Genomic DNA, 27,423 nt, shown 5'->3' on the forward strand with positions numbered 1-27,423 from the left:
ATTTTTGTCTCTAGCACCAGATGGTGGTCTTTATTACACAAACAGACACACTGTAAACAACCAAAATTTGCAGATACACAAAGGCAAGTTGAAGACAAGAACAAATCACGTAGGAAGTGCCCGAGCAAGTTCACTTCTTGGAGCACGATGTATAAGATCTGTTTTAGGAAAACCAGATTTTTGAAGCAAATAATCAGCTTGGCATAATCTCACCCTACATCATAACATGATTAAAACTGAAACCTCCACCAAAGGGAATTTTTTACAAATTCATCAATGCACTTGAGTAACTAAACAGACTGGGACAAGAAAAAGATAAATCCTTGAAAGTTCACTATCTTCACACACTCTGGTAAGAATCGCAAAGTTCACGTTGTACTTTCGTTATAAATAAAAAATCGAAAATTACAGGATATTACTGGTTAAGAAGGATATACACCTAGTGCACTTCCGCTCACAGCCAATCAGTAATCGTACATGAAAATGAATAATCATAGTTTCTTTTCAGGACAACCCAAGCTGCTGATTTTTTTCCCCAGGGCTTTCAAAAGCCCTTTCGTAAGTCCCTTCGCAAGTCCACTAACAAACTGCATAAATTGTTGGCAAGTTATGATTGCTGGAGAACCCAACAGGTCTTTACAGTATCACAATTGTTTTACCTTCACACTTAAACTTATTCACAATTTCCCTTTTTTATGATAGCAGGTTCCTCTGGTGCTTTAACATGAGAAATTGAGGCTTCTTTGAATAGGGCCATACCATCTTTTGTAATGGGGTGGGGGTTGGAGGCAATGCTATTCCGAGTCACAGTGTCAAGAGGGTATTGTGGAAAAGACATAGACAAACAAGGGTTTTAATCTTGGAGCAGAAAAACTAAATCGAACGCATGGTCAAACCCCACCTCAATATCAACCCTGTGACCTACATGTACAGGCGGAGCGGGATCCAACGTTCGAGTTGTGTACCGCAAGTAAAAGCGACCTACATGTTTAACCACTTCCTGCTGGGGAGCCTGGTTTCCAGCATTGTGTGTTCATACGCAGAGCCGGGGTGCCCGGTTTCGGACAAAAGAGCTGGTCTTTGCAACAAAAGATTGTACTCAGAACAAAGGACTTGCTGCTGGGAATTGCCGTCATTTTTCGAAGGTAATCCGACACTGTTTTGAAACAGCATACATGTGCCACTGTATTGGGGTATAGCCCACCGGCAGATTAGCACCGTGGACAAAAGTGCTCCAGGGCCCCTTTGATGAGTGGCACGGCGCCGCTGCTCACTAATCCAGCCTCCTATGAAAAGATGCTACTGGCATTCACTGGAACAAAGGAAATTATGCAACACCTCAAAATTCTGGGCTCACTTTTACAGGGCTGCAGGCCTGAGCTGAATACTTTGGCATCAATGAAGGTTGCCTGACCGATTAGAATAGCCACCAGAGAGTCATTCGTGTGGGTGTAAACGTCCAGTAAGTGAACACATGAATTTTTGAAGAATTTTAAAAACAGAAAATCTTGAAAAGGTCCCGCCATCACATCCCGCTCAAGAGAATTCCACCCGGCAGGTAGTGGCTAATGCTCCTTTTTAAACCTAAAGTTTGTAGAGGAGTCTATAAGCGATTCCATTTTGAGCATATTATTTACACAATTCATCACAAGGCAACAATGCATCTCAGTCTGATGAAACTTGTTAACTAAAAATTATTTTTTTTAAAAATTGCAAGTAATCAACAAGCAAAATAGTTTATACATACAGAATCTCTTCAATACATATATACACAATTAAAAGCTTTTTCTATACATTATTAGAATGTACAAGAAAGTTGTTCTCTACGAACCATACATGCATTGGTGGATCCAAGGGTCCAACGGGGCCATCCCCTCCCAAATAGAGCAAAACCCTTTTTGAAAAAAATGCACAGAAGGTGATTTTTGGGTCTATTTACATTCCTTTTGTCTAAAAGCACATAGAAAGTCCCAAAATATAGCCCTCATCCCTCCGAAAGGCCATAAAAGGGTTACATCAGTTCCAAATTTTTGTTTCTTTCCCATGTGACCCTGGATCCACCCCTTGCATGCAAGTACTACAAATGTACCCATAGACACTCCTTCACAGTGTGCCTTGCTTCACAATGAGTTTGTCTTTTGTAAAACGTATACTCAACAGAGAAACATGTACAGTACTTCCAATTCAAAAAAAAAAATCTCTCATTTACTGGACTAGATGAGGTCCGTACATGTCACTACGTGCTCTGAGCATAATGTGAGAACATGACAACAATGTTCAAGGGGAGAGATACATGTGAAAGGAGTATCTATATGCCCCATTTGGTTACTATTAACACAATGTGCATGATGTGGTGGCTTCAAAACAACCATGTACATCATGCACATGATCATTTTCTTTACCAGTGCACGGTATATACTCATTTCTAGAGGCAGTGACTAGACCGTTGTTTCAACAGCTCCAGCGACATAGCTGGAGTAAAGTTTCTGGGGAGGTACCTGTGAAAGCAACTAAACTGAAGGTTATCCATAAGATGTGTACATTAATTTCAAATGGGGGTGGGGACCTGCAAAGGGTAAGGAATGCTTCACCCCCCCCATAGTTACACCACTGATTACATGTAGCTCTGCACATTCAAAGTGTCACTGCATAATGTGGGCATTGGCTAACATGGCATCCATTTCTCCTACTTTAAACACTCAAGTACGCTCTTAACGGTTATTTCTTTCTCCACAAGTAAACCCTACACACTCTGGAGATTGGAAATGAGAAACCCTATTAAGATGTAAAGTGTGATGTGTGTTCCCAATGGCCTTCCACACACATTTTACATATAAATTAATGTTAAAAATATCAAAAGGAATGTTAAAAAGGTGAGGTCAATTAGCGATTCACATTTTGAGAACATCAAATTACGAGAGGTCATAAAAAGTGCAGCTATGGTCAAGTTATGATACTGCACGCATGTTCATATCAGCCTCGGTTTTATGACACTAAAATGTAGGTAATCAACCAATATAAAGTATGGCGGACACACTACGAGGGCGTTATTTGGGTTGGGTAAAATCTTCCATGTTTACTCAGAACTTAACCACTTCAAATAGTACCTTCCTACTGTGTCCGCCATACTTCAAATAGGCAAATGAGTGTTAGGATGCACACATCCACGCTTCCACACACCACGTTTGTTAATGATGACACTTTGATTTAATTGTACTGGGGGGGGGGAATCCTTCAGTCACTGTTTACACGGTAGTTCCAGTATGGTAACGGTAGATCATTCCATAAAAGTCGGTCAGAATGTATCAACTTTGACGATGTGCCTGCGAAACTCACTTGCAGAGTCTATTTCGATCCAGAATTTAGGCCAACATCAAGAAGATAACTCTTTTATCTTAAGAAATATCCGGTGCACTGCAACTTCAATACTTTCTTAGGAACAATACTTCCTGCTTCCACTGAACAAGTAAACATGTCACCGGCAAACTTCACTTTAGTCTCCTCTTCCGTTCATTCCAAGAGCAGGCTTAAAAACGCGGAACACGGAATGACACAAACACAGCTCAAGGAACCAGAGAACGTGTTTCCATGGTAACTGATGACAACGCTCGAGGAAGACATCACTAACCAAGGTGGGACAGGGCGGGGAGGGTCCACTCGCTCAGAATTGCGTCCCTTTTCCTTTGTGTATGGACGGAAGCTGATAGTGGCCGTACATTGATTTTGTGGGTTCCTGGAAGGAGGTGGACTGTAAAAGCAAGGACGAAAATGAGAAAACAGTTGCACATATCCCCCAAGGTTTTGAAAGATGCACTGAGCATGTATGAAATGAAGGCAGTGTAACCATAAAGCTCTTAAAATCCCTCATATATCAACTGTGTAGTAATCACAAGTCAATCACCAGGCAATGATCCGTCACTCACTAGTCAACTGGTTTTAAGGTAAAAAAAAAGGCACAGCTATTTAAATGAATTGTGAAAAAGGCATTCCTTTGTCACAGTTCAACAGTTATGTCATCACTGCTCATCTTTAGCTATGAAGATGTGCTCGTGATTTGAACCATTATTGGCTCATGAGGGTCATGGCTGTTACTCTGCACAAGGAGTTTTCATGACTGCTGGGATTTTGCCAGTTTGCCTTGACCGGGAGAACTGATTAGTCTGGCAGGAGTGTAGGGAACCTGATGTGGGTGAATCACCTACCTTTTTGGTGTGCTGGTGGTGCTTGTTGTAGTGGGTGTTGGCTATGCTGGGCAGCATGGACGGACCCGTGTGCAGCTTAGGGAAGGTGGAGGAAGGAAAGGAGGACATGGTGGGGAAACTGGTCACGTTGGAGGTCGTGAGCTGGTTGGACTGGGCCACCTTGGGCAGGAGGGTGGTGTGGTAGGTCTTGTCGGTCTCCTGGAACCGACGGGGTTTCCTCTGGGTTTGAAAAGAGAATAAACCAAGGAAAGAAATGAAGGCAATGCTATACTTTTCAGGCAGGAGTTTGGAGTGTTATGTCACTGAGCTTTCAACCAGCATTTTTGGTGTAACACTGTAAAAGATCAAAACAAAAAGATTCATTTTGTGGGATCCGGTGGCTTCTCTGGCTTGCATGCGACCCATGGTTTCTGTCAGGTACACCCTCACAAATTGAGACCTCCCCAATCCCATCAAGACTTTTAACTCTGTTGGCAGGACCCTGATGTCATATTCTAGGGGTCAGAGGTTTCAATTTTTCAGTAAAGTTTATTTGGCAATCATGGACAGTCAAGATGAATGTCGGTGGTTCCCGTGGATTCAGGTACAGACTTACTCTTCTTCTCTGCTGCGGCTGGTAAGTTGCATCCACCTCCTTGGTGGTGATGATGTGGTTGTTGTTAGTGGTCTTAGCGTGCGTCTCCTCCATCGAGTTGGGTGACATCTTCCCGGACTCCTCTTCAGCCTTCTTGGACGTGGCCTGTTGGTGCTTCCTCTTGTCTGCCTCTCTGTATTAAGAACAAAACTGATTTATTTCTTCCCCTGTTTGAAATCATTGCAGCACCTGCTGGGAAAAATCTGCAATTTGCAGATACAGAGTTATGGAAAAGAGACCAGAATATTAGCATTCCACGGCAATAATTAGGAATTTGGCAGAATTATACACGATTACAATTTAACTGAAATGAGGTTTTCGTCCTGTTTGGCCATACCTGGTATTTAATACAGACAGTAAACATTATGGCCTTATAGATGCACTGGACATAGAATGTAGTCACTTTGCCTACCACCCCAGCAATTCTACATCTTATGCTTCTGCTTCATTTAAGCATAATGTAATCACGGTGAGACGGCAATGGTCCACCAATGTTTTTCCCGGGTATATAAATCCTGTGCTTGGTGCATGTGCATCTAAGAAAGTCAAAAAAGTGCAAAATCTATGAGTGGCCTGCAAGCCACTGTTTCACCAGATAACGTAAATAACCTATCTGTCCTTAACCCTTAAGGTGCTAGATTTACTTTGCATAAAATCTACTGCATAAGACGTTCCCTTGCTCTATGAGGAGGCATATAATTAAGTTCACATGTACACGTTTGCCTAGTCATACAGCAAGAAACATCGATGTACCTGTGGTTAAAGTGCTCCCTTCTGGTACCAAGAGAATTACCTACCAGCACGTAATGCATTTCACAATAAGACCTGTTACACAGAGGAGACCCCTTACAAGTTTCATGGAGGTGGCACTGTTCCTTCCTTCGTTTGCCTTTCATTGAGCTGTGAATGACACACCTCAGAAAGCTGTGTACTGTATTACCACTGGTGCCAGCTCAATTAAGATAACTTTATGTAAGTACTACCGAGGTAACAGGTCCACCCATTAACACCAATACAAATTCTGACTGATTGGAAGCTTATCAGGTTGTGGATTGGGAGGCAAACAACCTCACTTGTTTCAACTTACATCACCATGTTTGTACCGTACCGGTATGTGTACAGTGGAAATCATGTGAGCTGTTCCTTTTTATGACACAACAGAACAATTCTGGTTGTTGGGAAATGGTCAATCACCTTGAAAAATAACAGATAATTTTTATGTCGCAGTGTTTGCAGTACAACTGTATGTACATGTATGCAGGTATCAGCAATAAGAAGATATGCATACATGTATATGTATGTATACAGATGTCTTCTGTACATGTGCACCTGTACCACTATCAACATAGACGATTAAATATATATGGGCATGGATAGTCAATAATGATATGAAACACCCCATACAAAGAAACCACTTTATGCAACAGTTGTATATACTCAAGTAAAAGCTTTGACTAAGAAAGCATCCGAAAATCTCTTCAGTGAATGTCGAGTGCTCCATCTACTGTAATGCAGATTACTTAGTTTACGTGAGGTGAAGCCAAGAAAAATCAAAAGTATGATGTATGCGTAACATGCATGAAGGCCAAACATATCAGGCAGAGTCCTCCACTATATTGAGCACTGTCTATGACCTTTCACCCACATTGATGGATGTACAGTGTTATTTCTCAACCTCCACACTGACAGTTCGCATTGGGCATCTACAGCAACAGAAGCCACGTACATGTACACAGGGCTCGAAATTGGGCTAACCATCACGGGAGCAAGTACTTGCTCCCCTGACGGCTGAATTTGTCAGTTTACGGAGCAAGTAGCTCTCATATGCCATATATGTTCTAGAAAATTAAACAACTTAAGGCCAAACAAACTAATAGTTGTGCTTCTGATTAGGCCAATATTGATACATATTGGTTGGGTGGGGGGTAGTATTTTTTTTTGTCTTCTAAAATTTTGGGTCAAAATTTTTGGGGTGAGGAAATTTTGTTTGTTGTTTTTTAAATTAGGGGGACTACCAATGAAAAGTGATTTTGATGGTTTACAGTGTATTCTATTCACTATTTTTCCTGCAGATTCTGAACTTGAGGATTGGTCTTGTCAAAGATTGTATCCACGTCAGAGCCTCATACACATATACACTTGTGTTGCACTGACAATTCAAAAACTTAACTACTTCGTGCCGGGGCATTTTTCAATGTTGATGATGCTGGGCCGGCATGACTATCATTTTTTCCGTTTTCAAAATCCTTAAAAAATTCATCATTTCATTTAACGGTCGTTTATAGCCACACCAAGTAATCTTTAGGCACTACTCTAAGTTGACAGGTAACCCTCACTGATGCCCGAGTATTTCAGCCAGGCCAGCAGCCTTGTAAACAGAGCCCAGATTGTGCGGTGTTGTATAACTGTCTTTTGTTCACGAACCTGTCTTAGTGCACTGCTGACCTCTTTTCAATAGGGGCCAGATTAGTGTGCAGCGGTGCTGTGTGGCTCATCGCTGCTGTGGTAGAGCGCTTTTGTTCGGCTGGTAATCCACTCGCTCTCAGTGCCCCAAACCCTGGTATACGGTTTCAAAACAAGGCTGGATTATCACCGGTTTGAGAGTGAAAAATGTCGGTAATGCCCAGCAGCCTGGTCTTTTGTTCGAAGTACGGTCTTTTGTTACAGGGCCCTGTTTCTTTTGTCCGAGTTCGGAGACCCCAGCCACCCATATAAACCATACGTCTCCGATCCCGGAGTCCCCGGCAGGAAGTGGCTAATATCGAAAAAATTTTTGAAAACTCGTACAAAACAATGCACATGAAGCACTTACAACCCGCGTGACGATGCATGACACAATAATTTTGCACGCCCCACACAAGTTGCCACAAAACCCTCTTTCAGCGAAAGAACCTTATTTCAGGCCGTAAATTCACAGTAAAATGTGTGCTACCGCGAGTTATAGTAAGATTGTTAGTCACTACATGTGCTTCCACTCACGCAGGAACGGCTGTAATGAGTCCCACTGACACATGTATTAATATTGATGTTTCGTTGGCAGCCAATCACAACACAATGACCAGATGGTCCCAAGATATTGTTACACACAAGGCTTGCACTACGAAATGGTCGCACAGCAGATGCGTATCACTACACTGTATGTACATATACGCAAGTACTGCACAGGTGTATACAGTTGATTCAGTCGCATGCATTATGAAGCTCTAGTACTGTTGGCCGTGCGTGGCATCGGTGACATCATAAAAAAAATTGTACACATGTTGTGATTCCAAGACAAGGGTGGATCTGAAGTGAAAAATTTCAGGTATTTTTCATGGCAAGAATAGAAACAAACAGGTGTTATTACTTGCGCTTTTCTTATAATTTAGGGGCGCATTTAGGAGAGACACAACGCTCTACCTACACCTGCTAATTTCAAGCCCTGCATACATGTACTGTATATTCTGGATATCTGAAAATGATCAATCTCTTTGGCATTGTTACTTTAAAGAAGACATGTACGCTCTGTGGAAAATTCCAACATCCCTAATTACAAGATGTCAATTCTGCACAGTGCACCTGGGACCCATCCCACAACTAAAAAAACCAGTGCATACCAGCTTTCCCGTATATCTACACATTGAATTACCCCTGAATGAGTAATCTTTGTTTCTGTTCATGGTTGACAAACATATGGAGCAACTTAAGTCTTTCTTCTAAGATTCCAGCCATCCCTCTTGAGAACGTTATTCAATTTTCCTTCCAAGCTCATTAATAATTGGCACCGGTTAAGAGGAAGAGAGAATGTTATTTATATGTCCTGTCAGTACTGCAAAAGCCTGTCTGAAACTAGGGAGTCCTTCCATAACAAGATGAAAACTGAAAAAAAGCCTGCAGGAAGGAGGCATTTCTAGCAATGAAAAATACACGAAGCTGGCATTTAAAGAAGAGGTCTGCACTGCTCACAGCGCATAAAGCCCAGGGGACAAATGAATAAGTATTTACAGGCATTGCTGAAGAGTATTCATCTTGCTTTAGGCAGCATGGACTAACCCTAACCATGCGGGAACCCAACAAGGTTATGCAGGATTTCAATGGTCCCTAGGGGGTTAGGTTTATAAGCAGTTTAAATTCAGGTTTAGGAAGGGCACGGTTTGAGTGTTTCTAGTTATTTTCTTTTGCGATTACTCATGGTGGGTACTGCAGAGGCTTTTAAATCAACAAAGCAGCTGTGGTGGTTAAATGCAGGATAACATATGTAAGTTGTTGAGAAATGAGTTAAGAAGTGATATTCTAGAGAGAAAAAAAATTCGTGAAAAGCTGTAAAACTGAAGCAGATTTCTAGTTGGTATCCTTGTGGACACTAAGGTATAGCTTGCTTATAGACACAGGTCACAATGAATGACCGGCTGCTTTATACCACCTAAATGTACGTGGACTCCTGAGATAAGCTAAAACCTTACTATGAGGAAATGTTACCTTCCCCTCACAACCTGTGGTCCAGTTAGAGTCCACTTGGAGCCCTGAATGAAAGAAAACTCTCTGGCTAACATTCTTCACACTAGCCCTGCAGAACACCTGTCTTTGGCTCATTTTAACTGACCTGAGGTCCTTGAAGTAGGGATGTCTCAGGGCCTGCTTGGCTGATATTCTCTCATCCGGGTCATACGTGCAGAGCTGGAACATCAGCTCAATGCTCTCCGGCGATGCGTGGGGCAGCAACTTCTGAATCCCTGAGCCTTTCTTGGGCGGGAAGTTGAAGTTCATTCCTCGCGTTTTGCTGAGGAGAGAAAAGGTAAACTCATCCACCCAAAATCAACCAGGAACGACTGAAGCAGTTGTGCGCATGCTGTTGGGCGGGCAAAGATCTCCATGTACTTGTACATATGGGCCCGATTTTGCGGTGCTGCTTACCGCAAGCCAAAAATCGGCGCTTACCATAGCAGAAAAATTCTATGCTTATGGTGAACATAAGCATCACAAATGGGTTGGCGAGGAATTTTGGCTTGTGCGCATACGTACATCCCATAACTAAGGAACCTGTGCTTAAAGGGTTAGCGCAGAATTTTTCTGCTTGCGTGGTTAGCGCAGAATGGAGATCGTAAGCACCGAATTCTGCGGTAAGCAGCGCCATGAAATTGGGTGCTGGTTGGAAATGAGAGGCTATAGTGCCCCTGCTCAATCCCCCCCAATTTGTATCGGCCAAGAGACTCAAAAATGTGCCAGCTTTAATATTTTGACTTTGAAAAACCAAGACACTGCTGGCAACTTTTGATATACATGGAGAGCCAAGCAGCACAGTGGAACAACATCTGCACCACAACTGTGACGCTAACCTTGTATTTTGCAACACTCGGAAGTGCTTTCACAGAGGAACATATGCTATAACAACAGGCCATGCACATGCAGTGGCCAAGCTCAAGCAGCTTAACCTGTCAGCTGCCCCTGCGAACATGCAGACTGCTAGATCATGTTTACAGGTCCTCAAGCTTTCACTAATTGTGGACAACTCAAACTAATGAATCCACACATCATTCACATTTTGCAGTGCCTACAAACAAGTCAACTGTCTACTGCAATCAAATTAACAGAAAACTGAATGCTATTACTTTAAATCGCTGTGTCGGTAAAGATGTACAGAGAAATCGTGTGGAGCAAGCTCAAGTCTTTCATTGGTGAATTTCCTTACTGGTTCACATCACATTGATACCATTTCAGGAAGGGAAGGCTAATTATGTATATTTCTACTGAGGCTTTGATGAATTTAAAGAGGGATACAGAACATACTACAGATGACTCTCATTATTACAAAATCCGCGGGACCAAGTAGAAATGTTTGTTGTATCGGAAATTTGTTGTAGGCAGAATGCAGTGCAATGGCTTTGGTGCACTGCATAACTACAGTGGAGGTCCAATTGTGTACAACGCAACGTCCAATATGAGCGTGGTTGATGTTAATGATATCAAAAAGATCTCTCGGTTATGATTACTCAAATATATAGTGATGTGTTTAGAATAACAAACTTCACTGTCATACGACAACATGTTTAATGCTTTACTGTGGAATGCCTTTCCATAGCACATACGATGCGAGCAGAGCCTTGTCGTTTTCAAATGTAAAGTGAAAACTCGCCTTTTTAATATTGCATTTGCACAGTGGTATTGCACTGCAAGATTCTTGATTTTATTAGTTATATCTAGTAGGGTTATTATTATTTTTAATTTTAATGTAGGTTTAGCTGTGATTCATAATTTAAGTGTCACCGTGTCTGGTATAATTACTTCTCTTTTAGCGTAGGTAGGTTTAGAGGCGTCTGTCCCTGGGAAAGATCGAGACATCACCAATTCCAGCAGGGTTAGATCTGGGTAAAATTATTCTCCCTGTGGGCTGGACAGACGTATCCCCATACGGCAGTTTGGGTACTAGCGCAGTGACATTCATCCCTTCATTTCTTAAATCCATTATTTTTTACCTCAACTTGTACTGCGCCGTTAATCATTTTTATGGAAACAGCGCATTATAAATTTTCAATTACATTATATAATTATTATTAATGCACATGTGTGATAAAAAGCAAATACATAGGTGTGAAAGCATCGATCCACACATTTTTAAAAGACTTTCCTTTGCCATGGATGACGACGAAGTTAACAGTAACTAAACGGCATGCACATGTAAGCCTGTGTGTACCTGAGAGACTGAGAAGACTCATCAACTGGAGCCCCATCCATGTACATGCAAGTAGTCTTTCTAACACAAATTGTGTCAGGGAGATTTTCGACACTAGCTGCATGAGCAGGATTGATCAATAGTCCGAGTTCATTTTCTCCCCGTAGAAATGTGCACATTTTTGACTGAACCAAAGACGTGTGTTTGTTATAACAGAATTTCGTTACAGCCGATTTCGTAATAACGAGAGTCGACTGTAAATCTGAAGAGCATGAGCCACTTACTTTCTGAGTTTGTTAAGAATGCTGGCATCCGGTGTTCCCATGATGTCGTGAATCTTAGCAATCTGATCCACCTCATTGGCACCAGGAAACAACGGATGTAGGCTGAGGGAGAAAAATTTGCCAGACGTTAGGAGGACTGCCTGAAGACACAAATTACTATTATTCTTCGTTGAGCAGCTTTGTGATGATGTCCCAGGCAGTTGAGCTCTGTCCTAGTGGAAGCTGAAGCTGTAATATGTATGTGACCTTGGTTTGCTCAGGACTGGGTGATAAGTAACTTGGTTTGAGGGCAATAACCGCGGGTCGATGCAAACCGACAGCTGGTCTTAGCTTGGAAATAGACACTGTTATATTGTCTATTGGTGTCAGAATTTACCTCTGCTTTTGCCTTGTCCCTTTCAAAGAGAGCTGTATTTTCATTAAATTCTGCTATTTTGATAGCTGCATGAGATTTTTTAACAATGAGTGAGTTATTCTTTTGTTTCTGTAGTAACAGTCAGTCACAGACTGATGGGCCAAAAAACTTCTACGATGTAAAAAGGAGTAGACCCGCTACTACATCATTGCAGCTGAAAACGACTGCATTATTCCACTCCCAAATCTTGCATCTCGAGCAAGATCTAGGCCTTTGCTGGTTGTAAATCCTTGGGAATATGTGAATGACAGAGGTCTGGTAACCTGGTTGGGATGTAAGCTTAAATATTTACCTCATGACTTCAAAGAAGACACAGCCCACACTCCAGAGATCCATCTTGTACGTGTAATACCCATCTGTTAAGAGGCACTCAGGGGCCCTATACCTGTAGATGCACATATAATGAATGTAAGTCTTGAATACAAGAAATCCTTTATTCCTTGAAGGATTTGCAAACATTCATTTTAACAATCATAATAGATGGGTTTGCAAGTGGGAGAGGGGTTAGAATTGCATCATAATTGTAACCACTATCCACAATCAACTAACTGAGGGTACATTAGACCCCAAATCATAAATTTATAACGTACATGTAAACTAGGAGACAAGAACAAAATTGCAAAAACCAATGTGGATTTTGTTTGTTTTTGTAAATTTGGGGTTTTTGTATGTTTGGATGTTTTGGTTTGGGTTTTGAATACGGGGTTTTAGATTTTGGTTTTGTTATTGGTCTTGGGTTTAGCAATGCCATGATAAAGACACTGTCCTGGTGAAACAACAAGCCATTTCCCACTTCCACTCCACAGTTAGACAATAACAGCATCTTACTCATGCAACTGCCAAATGGATTTTTATTTTATCCCTGACAAGCACATGGCAAAGGAAAATTACCTGATAGTACTGACAAGGGGCAATTTCAGAATAAATGACAACGAGCAATCTCCTTTATTACCAATGCACAACAACAGAACACAATCAACATAATTACTGTCAAAAAGCCTCCCCTCTTAAAAAAAAAAAAAAAGGTAAAAATCGCAATGAAAAAAAAGAGGAAACCAAGACACCGTCACAAATGGACTGGGGAATGCAGCATGCATTAAGGGAAATGAAAGTGACAGGGTGCTTCCACACACAAAGGAGACAGATTCCTATTTCCGCACTATTCCTAAGTAACTGCTTAAAGTGGGAGGGGCACACAAATGCTTACTTTATGTATATTGTTGTGATAAACGAGTAGATGGATTCTTTTTAATTCTCAAAGCTATTTCCGATCGAGGAGGGAGAAAGAATGTTAACTGTGTGGTACATGTATGATGTATGCCGCATAATCTGGCCTACATGTACATGTACACACTGGATACATATCAACCCAATGTCAAGACTGCTGACCTGCCCCTTTCCCATACTCACTGACTGGTCTCAGGACTCCACCCAAAGTTACAAAGTTTCATTTGAAGCCAACTTCATTTTGCACAATGCACTTTTCAAACTTGTGTAGTTTTCAGTACTGAGTGTATGAGGGTGACAGAAATGCTCATTGATACACCAAACACACATGTACCCGATACACATATATGAAAAGGAAAAGAAATGTATACATTTGTACTTTAGGACTTACCATCTTGTTGATATATACTCTGTGTAGGGTTGCTTGGAGTATACACTACGACATGAACCAAAATCTGCCAACTTCAACAAGTCATCCTGTGCAGATTTAAAAGGGGAAAATTCTTTAAACTCTGCAGTAGATACATGCTTACCGGTACACATAACTCAGTGTTCTCCACGAGCTGTTTTAGCAGGGCGGATCGCCCTGCCAAAATTTTGGGCCGCCCCGCGAAAATTTTGCCGCCCTGCTAAAATTTGTGCCACCCTGGTATTTTTTTGAGTAGTGTATTTTTCCCTGAATGTCTACTTTCACAAGACTTTAATAAAAAGAGCTTTGCTGCAGTTTGTGGATCGAGGCTTACATGCATGATGTACTGACAATGGTGATTGTTGGCTGCCTACCATTATGCATAGTCAGCAGTCCCGAAAAACGATCGCATATGTTTTGTACATGTACACGTACAATGAATTGTGCAAGCGTGTACATGTACACGCAGTGCATGTGACTGGTACCCGCGGCGCAACATTGTTTTGCGGAGTGTGCGCGGGCGCCAGTGGAAGGACCGTGCCATGCCTGAGCAGCCCCCACGCTCTGCTCCGATGGAGGGGTTGCTTCGTTTTTATGACGTGAGCTTGAAATTGTAAACTTACCTTTGCCTGAACATATTTCTTTTGTCCTTTTTTATTCAAGGGTGCATTTTGAGGCTTGTTTTTAATCTGCCTTTTCATACTCAACTGATCAAGAAATGCTCTGCTCATCTCAAGCATGTCTCGAGTCACTAACATGAGGTTCTGCTAAAAAGGCTCCGGAAATTAAAATATTTTCATCATCAAATCTTTTGATGAAGAAACTCCTCCTGAAGAATATCCTAGCCAATATTTCACATTGTAAATGCAATCAGATTTGGGGCCAAATTACAGACGGAAGTGGACTGGAAATTGCCCCAGAATGCACCACAGAGCATCTAGAATCCAAAATTTTCCGGGCCCTTAAGCGGGTCACGGACCCCACGCCAAAAGGGCTTCGCGCTTGCAATTTTGTCTACCGCCCTGCCAAAATCTTCGGCCATGGATAACACTGATAAATGATTGGATGGTTAGTTTCTTTTTCTACTCGTAGTTTGGAGAACATAATAAAGGAAATTGTACTGTTTAATTCCCCATTTTGAACGAAATATTATAAAGATACAAGATTCCACACTGACATACATGTATTATGGAAAAAGAACAATTAAATTATTTGTTCGTTGATTGATTCATGCTTTAATGCCAATTTCAAAGCACCCTCCTCACAAACAAACTTATCGACAGAGATTTGAAATACATGTACTTAAGGGCATGAGTCTGTTAGGATTTGGCTTTACAATCCCCTCAAATCATTTCTCTGATGCATCAAATTCTTCTGTGAGGTCACAACCTCTCTCCCACCCTTCCAGAAAGGTTTTACTCAACTACACATCACACACAGCAAATTTACAGGTAACACCTGCCTCCTAGCCTTTAAAAGCTAAAGGTGTGAATCCTATTTGACATTTGTCAGTTCCAAACAGAAATCCCTTGGTAGAATGTTGACTAGGTCCAAGTACAGGCAAGGGCATCCCCTCCACATGACTGTTAACACACTGCATGACTATTCGGACGATACTAAGATCTCATGATTCTATCATGTACATGTATGCATGTTTTGACAGAGAAATGTTTGATGTTTAACACAGTGGCATTGTCTTCAGAGCTCCAAAATCAGCAATAATGCTTACAGAAGTGCATGACAGTGACTATTGGTACAATTAAAAAACAATGAAATATCAAAATGAAAATGAAACCGTCGTGTCTGATTTCCACATCAATTTGACTTCCCACTTGTCACTAAGTACCAGTAAGAACGTGTAATGTACATGTACACACTGTATGCAGAGCACGTAAAATGTGATACATGTATAATGGAAAAAGGATGGGTCTAAACAATATGACTGCTTTTGCACAGGTATCGTATGTTCATGTACCTCTAAAAATACATGTAATTGTGCATGAGAAATTTTGACGAATGCATGCCTTCCGAAGACAGAAGAACCCACACCTCAGATAACTATTTCAGCAAGTTTTAACTTTACATGTAGTTTTCTTCTCTTTTTAAATCTAATTACATGCATTTGTTTTTTTGCAAGGCAATTTCACTAGGAGTTAATGAACTGAAACACATTACACACGTGTATGTATTGACAATGTTCCACTGAAATCCTTGAAATGCTGGATTAGCACAAAACTACACCAGGTTTGGGATGCAACAAGCATGATCAGAATCACATTCAAGATGTCTACACGTACATGTACAGTAGCTACAAAAGAAATGTTTCATACTTAAACATCTGGACGCACAAATGTGGCAAGCATTTTTAAAGTCAGATTACACACAAGTGGAATTGTTTTGTGGGATGAATTCATGCGATGCAGCACGAAAAAAGTGAATACTTAATCATGCTATTTTCTATTACAGAGAATAAAATACTCTCAGTGACAGAAATGACCACTTTAATAAGCAGACTCTTTCTTAACTTAGAAGCACAAGGCTGTGCCTTGAAATAATGCATGCGTCTATGGTCATGGCTGTAGCCATTTCCCAGCTAGTAATTAAGACGTGCCCAACTTGGCTAATCCTACATTTTCTCTCTTAAAAACAACTGCATATGGCTGCAGTTTGAACAAGTTTGAAAATAACTAATGCAGTACTTAATTATGTGGACAAATCTTAGTCCCCAAAGGGTATAACGTGTGAATTTGCTCAATGGATCAGGCACAGGAAAACTGTTGCCTTCTGCAAAAATTTGACCTGATGTGCCATTGAAATTCAGTCCTGTCTGCAACTAATTGCACAACAGATAACGATAGGTGATAAATGTCCCCATTTTGCTGTGTGACTGTTACTAAAGTGTATGGAGCAGATACCACAAAAATACTGACTTCAAGCATCACTCCCAAACAACCAACAAAATACGGCAAAACAACTCAGTACTATTTCTGCCCATTCAGACATGTTCTCATTTAAGGTACAAAACATCAGTGCCCATTCCATTACAAATTGGTCAGTCAAGCTTGAAATGACGAAGTCCAACAAAAGCAATGTGTCTTTCTAGTTCTACGAGTAATGTGTGAATGGGACACAGACAGCAATCTGATGTACATGGCACCTGTGTTTGTTTTTGTTTGGGGTGTTTTGGGGTAGGGAGTTTCATGATCCGAGCTACCAATTCTACTGTGCTTGTTGCCTAATGTCCACTATACGCAAAGACGTTTTAAAGTTGCTCGTTCAAGCTGCTTGAGCTACTACGTATTCACTGAAAGCTACAGATGTACATGTATCTATTGTATGATTCTACTGCACACATGAATGTGGACGAGAAATGAGATTTGCAAGCTTCAAAGTACGTTTACCTTTTCTCGGGCCAGCTTTATCATTTGGAGCACAGCACGGTTTGTGAAGAAAGCAAATTGTGGAATTATGCTCATTAACATCATGCAACATTTTGTGAGTCACGTCTGCGGTTCATCCTTTACTCAGTTCAGTGTTACATGTATGCTTGGTTTTCAGCATAACTGCACTGCCTACGCATTACACAGCATGCAACATCAGTAAACATTATGTCTGGCCTCTCATGCTTACATGTACTGTATGTACATTGGTAACACAAGAGAGATTAATCCATTTTTTCAAAGAGGATAATTTCACGTTATATGACTTCCTCTCATGCAATGCATTCAAAAGCCTGTTCTCTACAGTACACTGGAACCACAGAAACCGATATCTGCATAGTTCAAGTACATATTCAGACTTCCCAAGCAGTTGTGTACTTCCCGTACCATCTCCGTGCACTGTCGTTTTGTTTTTGAGTTTTTAGTCCATTTCTCTCCCCCCCCCCGATGAAGCATGAAATTGGTGTGGCAGATTGCATAAAAAATGACATGCCACCAAGGACAATTGCAGAAGTCTGCATACGTGATCACATACATGTACATACAGGTACATCACTCCTTCGTGCTCTTTCATCCATTCTCTGCCAGAGACATAATGCCATATTTACATGCCATGACAAAAAACCACAGCATTTTGTCATGCTGTCATGGTAACTGACATAAATAAGCTTACATATCCTGGAAACGAAAAGTGAAAACAGTCTCTGTTTTTCATAGTTGCAAGAGTAACAGATTTCTTACCATTCACAAGACTGTCAAAGGAAAGAAAATGCAGAGACTCACCTTAATAAGTATGTTTTCTGGCTTGACATCTCTGTGAAATATTCCATTTCTGAAATTAATGTTTAAGAGCAATTCAAAGAAAAAACTTTACAAAATGCATGCATTCTCTTTAATGAGACTGCGATATGGTTGTAACCTGCATATTTGTAATGATCAAGACTCATCCATCAAAGCCAGAATCACATCAAATCTCATTAAAACTGAGAGGACCTGATCTCTCGCCAATACATGACTGAACACGCATGAGAAGACAGACTGGCTCCATGGAAATTGAAAATGACCACCATCGTGATAAAATGTACGCCTTTTGTTACCGTATTTATGGCTCTCCCTGTCTGGGTGGTATAGAGCAACAACGCTGAACATTAGTAATGGCCTACCGCATGAGTCCCTCTGACTATATTTTGCAATTGTGTTCTTTGCGACTTATAAAGATTTGATACGAGGATAAAAGATGCCCATTGTTTGCTTCTGCGGGATGAAAATAAAATGTGGGCTTCTTGGAAGCCTTCTTGGCAAAACAAACATGTTTCATAATGTTCATTATAGTGACATTATAAATTCTGGAGGGATTCTACATGATGGAATTCAATGCACACTGACAGTTTTAAGATTGTCTGTATGCTTAGCCAGTATCACGAGGCCAGTCAAGTGCCTTGCACTGGAAGAATAAGTAATTTTGTTTAAAATAAATGACCAAATAATCACACAGTGTAAGTGAGAATTTTTTGTGAAGAATGCAGTAAGGCTATGCCGAATATCCAAATAACCAAATATTTGATCGATTGTCGAATATTCGAATATTGTGTTCCAAATTTGAATATTCAAATGCAAAATTTTCTTTTGTTTTAAATGAGAAGAATTGTACTATGGAGGCTTGTTTCAAGCAGATTCAAATGAAAACCGTCAGAAATCTTACAACCATGTAAAAAGTACCTTATCCTGTAAACAATTTAAAAGGAATAGAAATTTTCAACAGGGCAAGAAGTCTTGTTCATCTCTTAAATCTTGCTAAATCGTGGCTGGAGATACTCCTAGATATGAGAAACTATTACATTGATCATAATGTACGACTTTGTGTGCTACTGCAACTGATTTTGTATATGGTTTGTTCATCAACAACCTCCCTGTTGGTGAGACTGAATATTTGGATATTTGATCAAATTGAAGGTTGAATATTCTAATAGTGAATTATTCAAATTGACTCAGCCCTAGAATGCAGCTCTTTGAAAATATTGCCGTTTGTGATAGCACTGTGTGCATTTTCACAAAGTACAGGAAATGGGTAACCTACTGAAATAGAAAAGTTGTACCCAGGGACTGGTAGGAGAAAGCCAATACCAAATTCTCAGAAAAAAAACATGAAGGGAACATCCTAGAGGTAAATTCTAATTTACCAAAACTCTCAACAATCTTTGCAGGTTACAGTGAAATCTGTTTCAGCATTTCTAAATATCCTCCCAAAACCTTCACAATCTTTCATTTACTTTCTGAAAAGTTATGGGGACCCTGCCAAGTAGTATGAAAAATTTCTGACATGAATGGTTGGATACTCGAGTACTTGGGTCCAATGCACACTCCCAGTTGATGGCAACTTACCGGTGCATGTGATCCAGGGATTTCAGTAACTGATACATGTACGATTTCACCTTCATTTCAGCCAGATAATGCCGTCTCCCTGTGAATGAAAAACAGCACAGACAATCCAATTATCAGACAAGGTTTTGTTTTTCATCCCAATCATGCCAAACAGCCGGGAAGCCTTGTTGGAGGCTGATACAACTGCATGATTTGCTCATATTCAGCAATCAGCCTACCCATTTTGATGGATCCTGCTGAGTTCTGCGGGCTTCCACAAAAACTTTTCCCCCTGAACTGATTGCACACAGCTGTATCGAACACATGCACTAAAGCGAAACCGTGTGTCACTAAGTGAGATTAGTTTGTTGTAGAAAAACAACTCTTTTCATACAACATACATTTCTACGCAAAGTAGCCCAACATGTTCTAAGTTAAATGAGTTGTGCATGTAAAGAAACAAATTATTGATTTAATTTGGCTAGTGCACCAGTATGTTTCCATGCAGTATTTTTTATTTAAAACTAGACAGTTTCGCAAGAAGAATAGATAAACACCGGGGGTGACATAGGTAAAAAAATTTGGCAGGGTGTAGAAAATTTTCTAGGTGTAGGGGACACTTGTGTCAGAGAGTCCGAGGAGAGGGCACGACTTGCCAGGTGTTTGCCACCAGTGATATTGAGATTTGTGAGAATCAAGGCAGGTGAGCTGAAGGACTTGCTGAAGTCTAAAAGTCAATCTTGACCATAGACATGGTAGAGCAAACTAAAATCTACGCAAGTGAAAGAATACATGTTTCAGACGCAAGATTCCCAAGAACCAGGTTTCTACACAACACGTAAGTTTATTTGGAAAATTGAGTAGATTTGCTATTATTACGACAACCTGTCAGATCTTCCTAAAGATACCAAAAAGCAAATATCAGGGGATTACAAATGTCTTCATAGAAATATAGTACTTATATGATCTGCAGTGTTGTAGTACTCGTGGAGTCTCGTACTAAGAACTAATACTCGAGTATTATTGAAGTACTATTTTCAGAGTACTTGTGTCTTTCTTGTACTCGAACAACAGTTGTACTCAGGTTGCAAAATACTCAGAATAAAATTGAATAAAAAGCAGACTTCACGCATCCTTATTTACGTGTTCACATTGTTCGTTTATAATGCATCACGAGTCAAGAGTCATACTGGTACATGTACATTGCACATGGCCACGTGTGATGTTATGCACAGATCACCAATCACAACTCCATGTACATGTATATTGTTTTGGAATGTTAGGCCACATAAAAAATAATTAGTTTAGCATCAGCATCCGCCTCAAAAAAATTTTGCTGCATGTTTTTTTTTCTTTAAAAGTTGTCTTTCCCGATGTCCTTAGCCGTCCCCTGTAGTTTCTACAATGCCCACACAACCTCATGCACGCACATGTGACCTGAGTACATACACACTGTCACATGCACTTCTGTGCACGAGCCTGAAGGGAACATGGCACTTTCGTTCCAGGGTTGCGGCAGTCAAGATCAGCATGATACCAAAGTATTTTTTAAAAAAACTTCCTCCCTCCTCATTTTTTGCAAATACAACTGATGCTAAACTACAGGTTTGTATCTTTTTTTAAGTGGCCTTATTTACATGTTTTTGGTCGGTATGACAACCACACAGAGATTTAGCTTGTAACCTTTGTTTTTGATAAAGGCCTTTTTGGCACTTCAGCAAATTTTGTGCTTAAGCAGCTGTGTGAAATTGGGCCATGCATCAATGGCATTTGCTTACTCTTGATGCTTTTCCATTTTACAATGTACCTCTGAGTAAATGCTTTTGCTGTTGTCAATGCATCAGAATTGATGATCTTTCTCTTGCTGTATAAATATTGTACTTCTGTGTTTTGAAAAGGAGCCTATTCATGGACACAGTTTTGGGACTAAATCTAATCTGCAACTTTACCTAAACATACTGATTTGGGAATGCTATGGCAGATTTTAATGAAAACAATCAGTTGCAAAAAAATTTGTAGATCCATTGTTCATACTCACTTAACATTTTCACACAAATTTGACTATTTCCCAGACATGAAGTACTGTGACTTGTACTCGTAATTAGAAGTACTCATACATGCACTCGGAGATACGAGTACTCGTACTTGAAAATCAGTTCTGTTACTCAGCTGGTAAAGTCCCTGGACTTTTAGGTACTTGGAAATTTAAGTATTTGGCAGTATTCTGTGCTCGGAAAAAAGTACTCAAATACAACACTGATGATCTGCAATGTTACTTTTACAAAGTGAAGTACTTGTTGGCATCTAGTGATGGAATTATCTACATGTATAAAAATCCCCTAAGAGGCACCAACACATTTGACCCTAAATGTAAAAGTAAACAAACAATACTCTTAAGTGACCTATTCAAATACATGTACATGTATTTGCTTGTTCCATATATGTTCTGGCTATTCCAACATGTACATGTATGTATGCATGTACATGTATACATGTGTACATGTAAGCAACTACACCACACTATTCAAAATTGTGATGCCATATGGAGACTGCCATGCCACAGTTAAGATTTTTTGATAGTGGTACAGCAGAACTAGGGGGAAAAAACAATTGCATAATCCAATGCACGCATTCAAATGTCAAACATTCCCACTGGAGACCACCCTGGTTGCCTTAGCAACCACAAGGCTGCCAACAGCATTCAGATGCCAGTCACATATGCATAGGCTACAGTGCAGTTACTTTGCTATTAGTCATGCCTTGGTGCACTTACATGACACCTTTCAAAGTGATTATTCATCAAATTGTGATAAGCAAAAAAGACTGGCACACTTCAGTAGGCACAGGTGTAGAGAAGGAGGAAGATGCCGAAGCATGAACATTTGTTAATCTGCATACTTTTGTGATATACTTGCATAAAGAACACACACTCATATTTAAATTTGCATTTCCAGTCCTCTCCTCACAACCAACTCCTAAATCCAACATTCCGTTCTTAGAACCACCCACAATTTTCTTTTACTCCTGCCTTTTGTGCTAGTCAGACGTTGGACACATAAAGCCGCTGCTGTGAATTAACACTCCAATGCACAGTAAATCCCCATGCCACGGAATTAAAATGCTAACAGCAGTACACATCACAGTGGCAGCCTCTGACTCCAAGGATTGCAGCATGCCTATTTATAAGGTTTTGGGGATACGCTGGGCATGTTTGGCACAGGATCAAAGCATACATGTACCTGCATTGTATGTGGAAGCCTCCAAGTATTGGTAACTACATGTAGGTACTGTACTTGCTTCCATGGGGTCTAAAGTGTAATTAGGGTTACAGGTCAAGCCCATTTTGCCAGACTTTGGGAGTTAACTTCATCTTGTCCTTTTGGAGTTTAAAGTATACTCTCTTTTGTGACTTGCCTACAGTATCTCTAGACTCCTGAGGGTTTATGCCACAATGGATTTACAAGTTCACATTAGCTCAACAGGTTGCCGTGATTATGTCTCACTTTATACATGAACATGTACATGTACCCGTGATTGTTACCAAACAGACAAAAACACTGCAGGACTCTTGAATTTGGGAAATAACATTAATTTACAATGCCAAAAAAGGTGCAAAATATTCTTGTAACTGCAGTCTGATGCGACAGTATGTACAGTTATTTACGGAAAAGAGATATTGACGAAATATTCCAATCAGGATCTATTACATGGATGTCATTAATCTACATGAAGGAAAATCCATACAATTAATGCACCAAGTGTATTGAATTCATTGATGCAGAGGTGATAGATCTCTTTTTTGATGGATTATTTATAAGCATGGAATACTGCTTACCTCGTATTAACTCGTATATATTCATGTCCATTAGCTCACATAGTAAAGCTAGGGTCCCTGTCTTTTTATCACTGCCAAATAAAGGGAAGATAAATGGAGAGAACACTGTAAGAGGAGGTCAAATTTGCTTTATTTCAACCTGCCACAGACAGGGGTACAGAAGGGATATCATCAATCTCGGGGGTTTTTTAACAAGTGAGCAGAAAGTATGTTTTAAAAAAAGATAAAAGTGCACGCCTGAAGGCTTTTTTTTTCATTACTTTTCTCTCAAGAAAAGCATGATTGTTTTTCCATTAAGTTTTTACAGAATACGTGTAAATCTGAAGGTTGTGTTTTCATCTAATCTCGGTTTGCCTTCTAAACGAAGACCACACCGAGTTCTTTGTTTTGACGTATCGCCTGTTTTGGCATCCTGAGGAAAACGGACATTGGTTGGGTGCAAAAATGTTGATGGTTCCAAGTGATCTACAGTGTGCCAGATTCTTCTGAAGGCCTTTACATGTAAGCAACTCAAAAGGTGAATACATCTCAGTTTGTTAGACTGGATCACAAATATACCTCCCCAAAAAGATAACGCCATGCTGATTTAGAAAAAATTTAAAACATCCCATTGATTTTATGAATACATGTACATGCAAGTACCCTTCACCAGCGAATGGTTCTGGGCTGATTGTCTGGTTTCCATCTCCATACATGTAAACATTGCAGCAACGGAAAGGATGAGAACAGTCTTCCATCTGCCTTGGTACAGACTACCTCAGGGACCAGAAGCCATTCCTGCGATGGCAAACGTCCACACGCAGGAGATGCATGTATAGTATCATACAAGCCTCTTCGGCCAATAGGGTGCTGTGACTTGCCGACAGGTAAATGTACATGTACATGCATCCAAATTTTAAGGAGCCCTCCCAAATGAGTTGATTCACACATTGAATAGGTAAATGAGGTGAGGCACATCGTATCAACCAGTGGAGTGTAAGTACTAGCCCAAATGAAGTCTTTGCTTTACTACAATTCCCTCTTCTTCATAGCACAGAGCCTACAACCTTTTGAGCATCATCAGTGTCAAGGGTACCAATCTGCGCTTGTAAAGGGTGCATCCAAAAACAAATATTGAAGGGGAGGCCCAAAATCGTTTTCAAAATTTTGGAATTTTTTGTGAAACCTTTGACGACCTTTCTGAGAGGTGAGGTTACATGTGAAGGAAGCAAAGAAAGAAAATATAAAATGGAGCCAAAAATGGTCTTAATTTCATCATTTATTTTATCCCCCTTTTTTTGTTGAGGGCCATGTCCAGAGCTGCCAATCCCCACCCTTGTTGTACGCACGCTTTGTGTCTGCATTATCACAAGGACATCTTTGTTAGGTAGAAAAAAAAAAACATGCCATCTTTCATTGCTGCACAGACTGGTATTTCAGATCTCATGAAATGAACAAATCTTACAAGATGACTTCAATGAGCTCCAGGATGTTCTCGTGCGGACTCAGCCTCCTCATGGCCTGGATCTCTCGCAGGTTATTGACTTGTTCCAAACTAAAGGAGACCAAACACACACTGCTGTTAGTTTGCACATCAAATGCAAACATCTGTTTTCTCTTTTGAGGAGGGAAAGGGCTGCCAACTTTTCTTTTCAAAACTTAAGCACTCTCTGATGATATGAGGGTTACATTTTTGTGATGTTTATAAATGTTAATTGTTTAATCGTCGCTTACTGAAAACCATATTGCAATTTCCTACGTACGGGTACGTACGTGTCACTCTTGGGGCTATGTAATCCCGTCAAATAAGTTAAACTATCCAGCACACTGCTTTTTTTCTCAAAAGTACTCTCTAGTCCTGGGAATAACACAACACAGTAAGACGGAAAACACGAAATCTCTTGCAGCTTGCATAAAATGCAGTGCGATTTACTGGCCCAGGTGTCTATCCCCAATTCCACTAATCAATGACCACTTGCACAGATGTGCATGTATGTACATGTACCTGTCATAAGTTTGTTTCATCTTCTTGCAGGCGTAGTAGGTCCCATCTTTGATGTGTTGACACTTTAGAACCTCTGAAAAGGTTCCCTCACCCTTCTTCCCAAGGATTCGATACTCTACAGAGTGAGAGAAAAACATTTACATATGCACTGTATAAGACAAGGGAAATAATGGACATTTATGCAAATTTTGCAAATATCACACTTTTTTACGATTGCAAGCATCAAATAATGGGTACTGTAACTTTTGCAACTTTTATATCTTCACTAGTTTTCATTACGTGACCGCCATCAGGATAGCTGTGACAGATTACGAGACTTAGAAATCTTCCTCCTGACCAAAAATGGTCAAACCTAGATGCGGAGCAAGCGCAGCTATTGATGGACGCGACACATGCGCAATCTGATAAAAACAAGACGCATGAACAGAGCGATCGTTGGCAGGTGAAAGCGTGGGATTGGTAAGAAAAAATCTTATTTTTTTCAAAAGTACTGTGTCTCATGCCCTCAAACCCTGTTCATCCCCCTTTTTAACAGCTATAGATTACTCAGATTTGCTGTCAGGGAAAATTTGATTTAATGGCTTTGTCACACCTGTGAATCATTCACCTATCAAGTTTGATTCCAAAACCAATAGCGTTACACCACCATGTAAATTGTATGTATTGGTTCAAAGTAAGTCAGATGGAGTAGTGGGTTTGAGTTCTCAAAGTATAGTGCTGACGTTGGACTCCCCGGTGGAGACTAAATTTCCCATCTGGTTCGCAGGAAAGAGTTTCATACTTGCACATCACTTCACATCTTTTTTTTTTATTGCTCCCTGACTCCATAGCTACGTAGCCTGCAACAAAGTAGTCCGTTTGGATTCAACTTTTTTCTAACTCACGCAGTTGTTCTCACTGGCAGTGGGCCATGTGCGCGGCAGTGCTTTCACACCTTTCACTGGCCTACACCTATGCATAAATTTTCAGGCATGCTTTTGGGTGGCGGGATACTCTGCGACCTAGGACAGCCAAATTTAGAACATGGCATAGAGTTAATGTTTCCAATACAGCATAAAAACTCGAAGTCTGGCAACAAACAAAAATATGATCATGGGGGCTTACGGATAAAAATGGTAAACATAACTCACTGTGCATGGTGTCGCAGGTAATTCACCAATTCAGCATCAATAAATTTAGCTGGAAAGTGGCTAAGACAGAGGCAACTACAACAGTTGAACAGTTAGTTATCCAATCCATAGTTTCATCACACAGACAAAGGTAAAGTAACCAGGATTAAAAAATTACAACTCATTCTGAAGCACTTTATCTTCACCTGCTATGGACATTGTACATGCAGCTCACGTACACCTGTTCAAGGCTCGTAATTATTACATGCGATATATATACCGGAACTAATCCAATACACATTTCGCGTACTCCGGAACTATATTTAATGGATGAACGGCGCATCACTTTTGCAATAGTATAAAAGTATTTCTGAAACCATTCAAAATCTTGAATAAAAATAGCACTTTGTTATTAAAATTCACATTACTTTTCCTTCTGGGTTTTAAAAAAGTAATTACTTAATTGTTAGATGCTTAGTGGGGAAATGATCAGGCCTATATCCGTTAGCGTACTACAGGAGAGTGGGGGTGTTAACAGGAACTATGGTGACTATAGCAACAGTCAACTCAGCCGGTTTACCAAGAGGGCGCTCTGTAAATTCGTTGTGGTGTTGAATCACCGTTCTCTATAATCAAAGAGATCAATGTGTTGAATCCTATCATCTTACGAGCTCATGCATGGTGAATTTAAATTTAGCTTCCGAAGGTTATTCTGCTTTCCCGAGGTGTATCTGCTGGTGTAGTACAACTAATCGTAATAAGGTGTCTACCAACTCGCTGTAAACACAAGAAAGACCATCAGTGGGTTGGGGGATGGGCTTTTCCACCAAAACGACTGCCCAACCGTAGTTTTGTAAGAATCTTTACGTGACCC

General features: G+C 40.4%; 1 protein-coding gene across 2 annotated transcripts; it reads right to left on the bottom strand.

Moving 5' to 3' along the window:
* Position 1: 1 nt before the first annotated feature.
* mok (MOK protein kinase) lies at positions 2–26,828 on the bottom strand. Of its 2 annotated transcripts, XM_022234890.2 has the most exons (14): positions 26,571–26,828; positions 25,441–25,555; positions 24,901–24,990; positions 23,457–23,527; positions 19,643–19,721; positions 18,044–18,092; positions 17,222–17,236; positions 13,803–13,888; positions 12,477–12,569; positions 11,770–11,871; positions 9,419–9,595; positions 4,798–4,969; positions 4,203–4,421; positions 2–3,748 (listed from the first exon to the last, which is right to left on the bottom strand). In XM_022234890.2, the coding sequence occupies exons 1-14, from the start codon at positions 26,575–26,577 to the stop codon at positions 3,662–3,664; spliced, it is 1,362 nt and encodes a 453-aa protein (XP_022090582.1). In that variant the 5' UTR covers positions 26,578–26,828; the 3' UTR covers positions 2–3,661. The 2 variants fall into 2 exon arrangements, with proteins under 2 accessions (XP_022090582.1, XP_022090583.1); XM_022234891.2 differs by lacking the exon at positions 17,222–17,236 and having other exon boundaries at positions 26,571–26,827.
* Positions 26,829–27,423: the final 595 nt, after the last annotated feature.

The sequence above is a fragment of the Acanthaster planci genome, linkage group LG01 (genome assembly GCF_054643075.1).
Source record: "Acanthaster planci isolate LZ-2023a linkage group LG01, COTS_SCS, whole genome shotgun sequence".
Taxonomy (NCBI): Eukaryota; Metazoa; Echinodermata; class Asteroidea; order Valvatida; family Acanthasteridae; genus Acanthaster; species Acanthaster planci.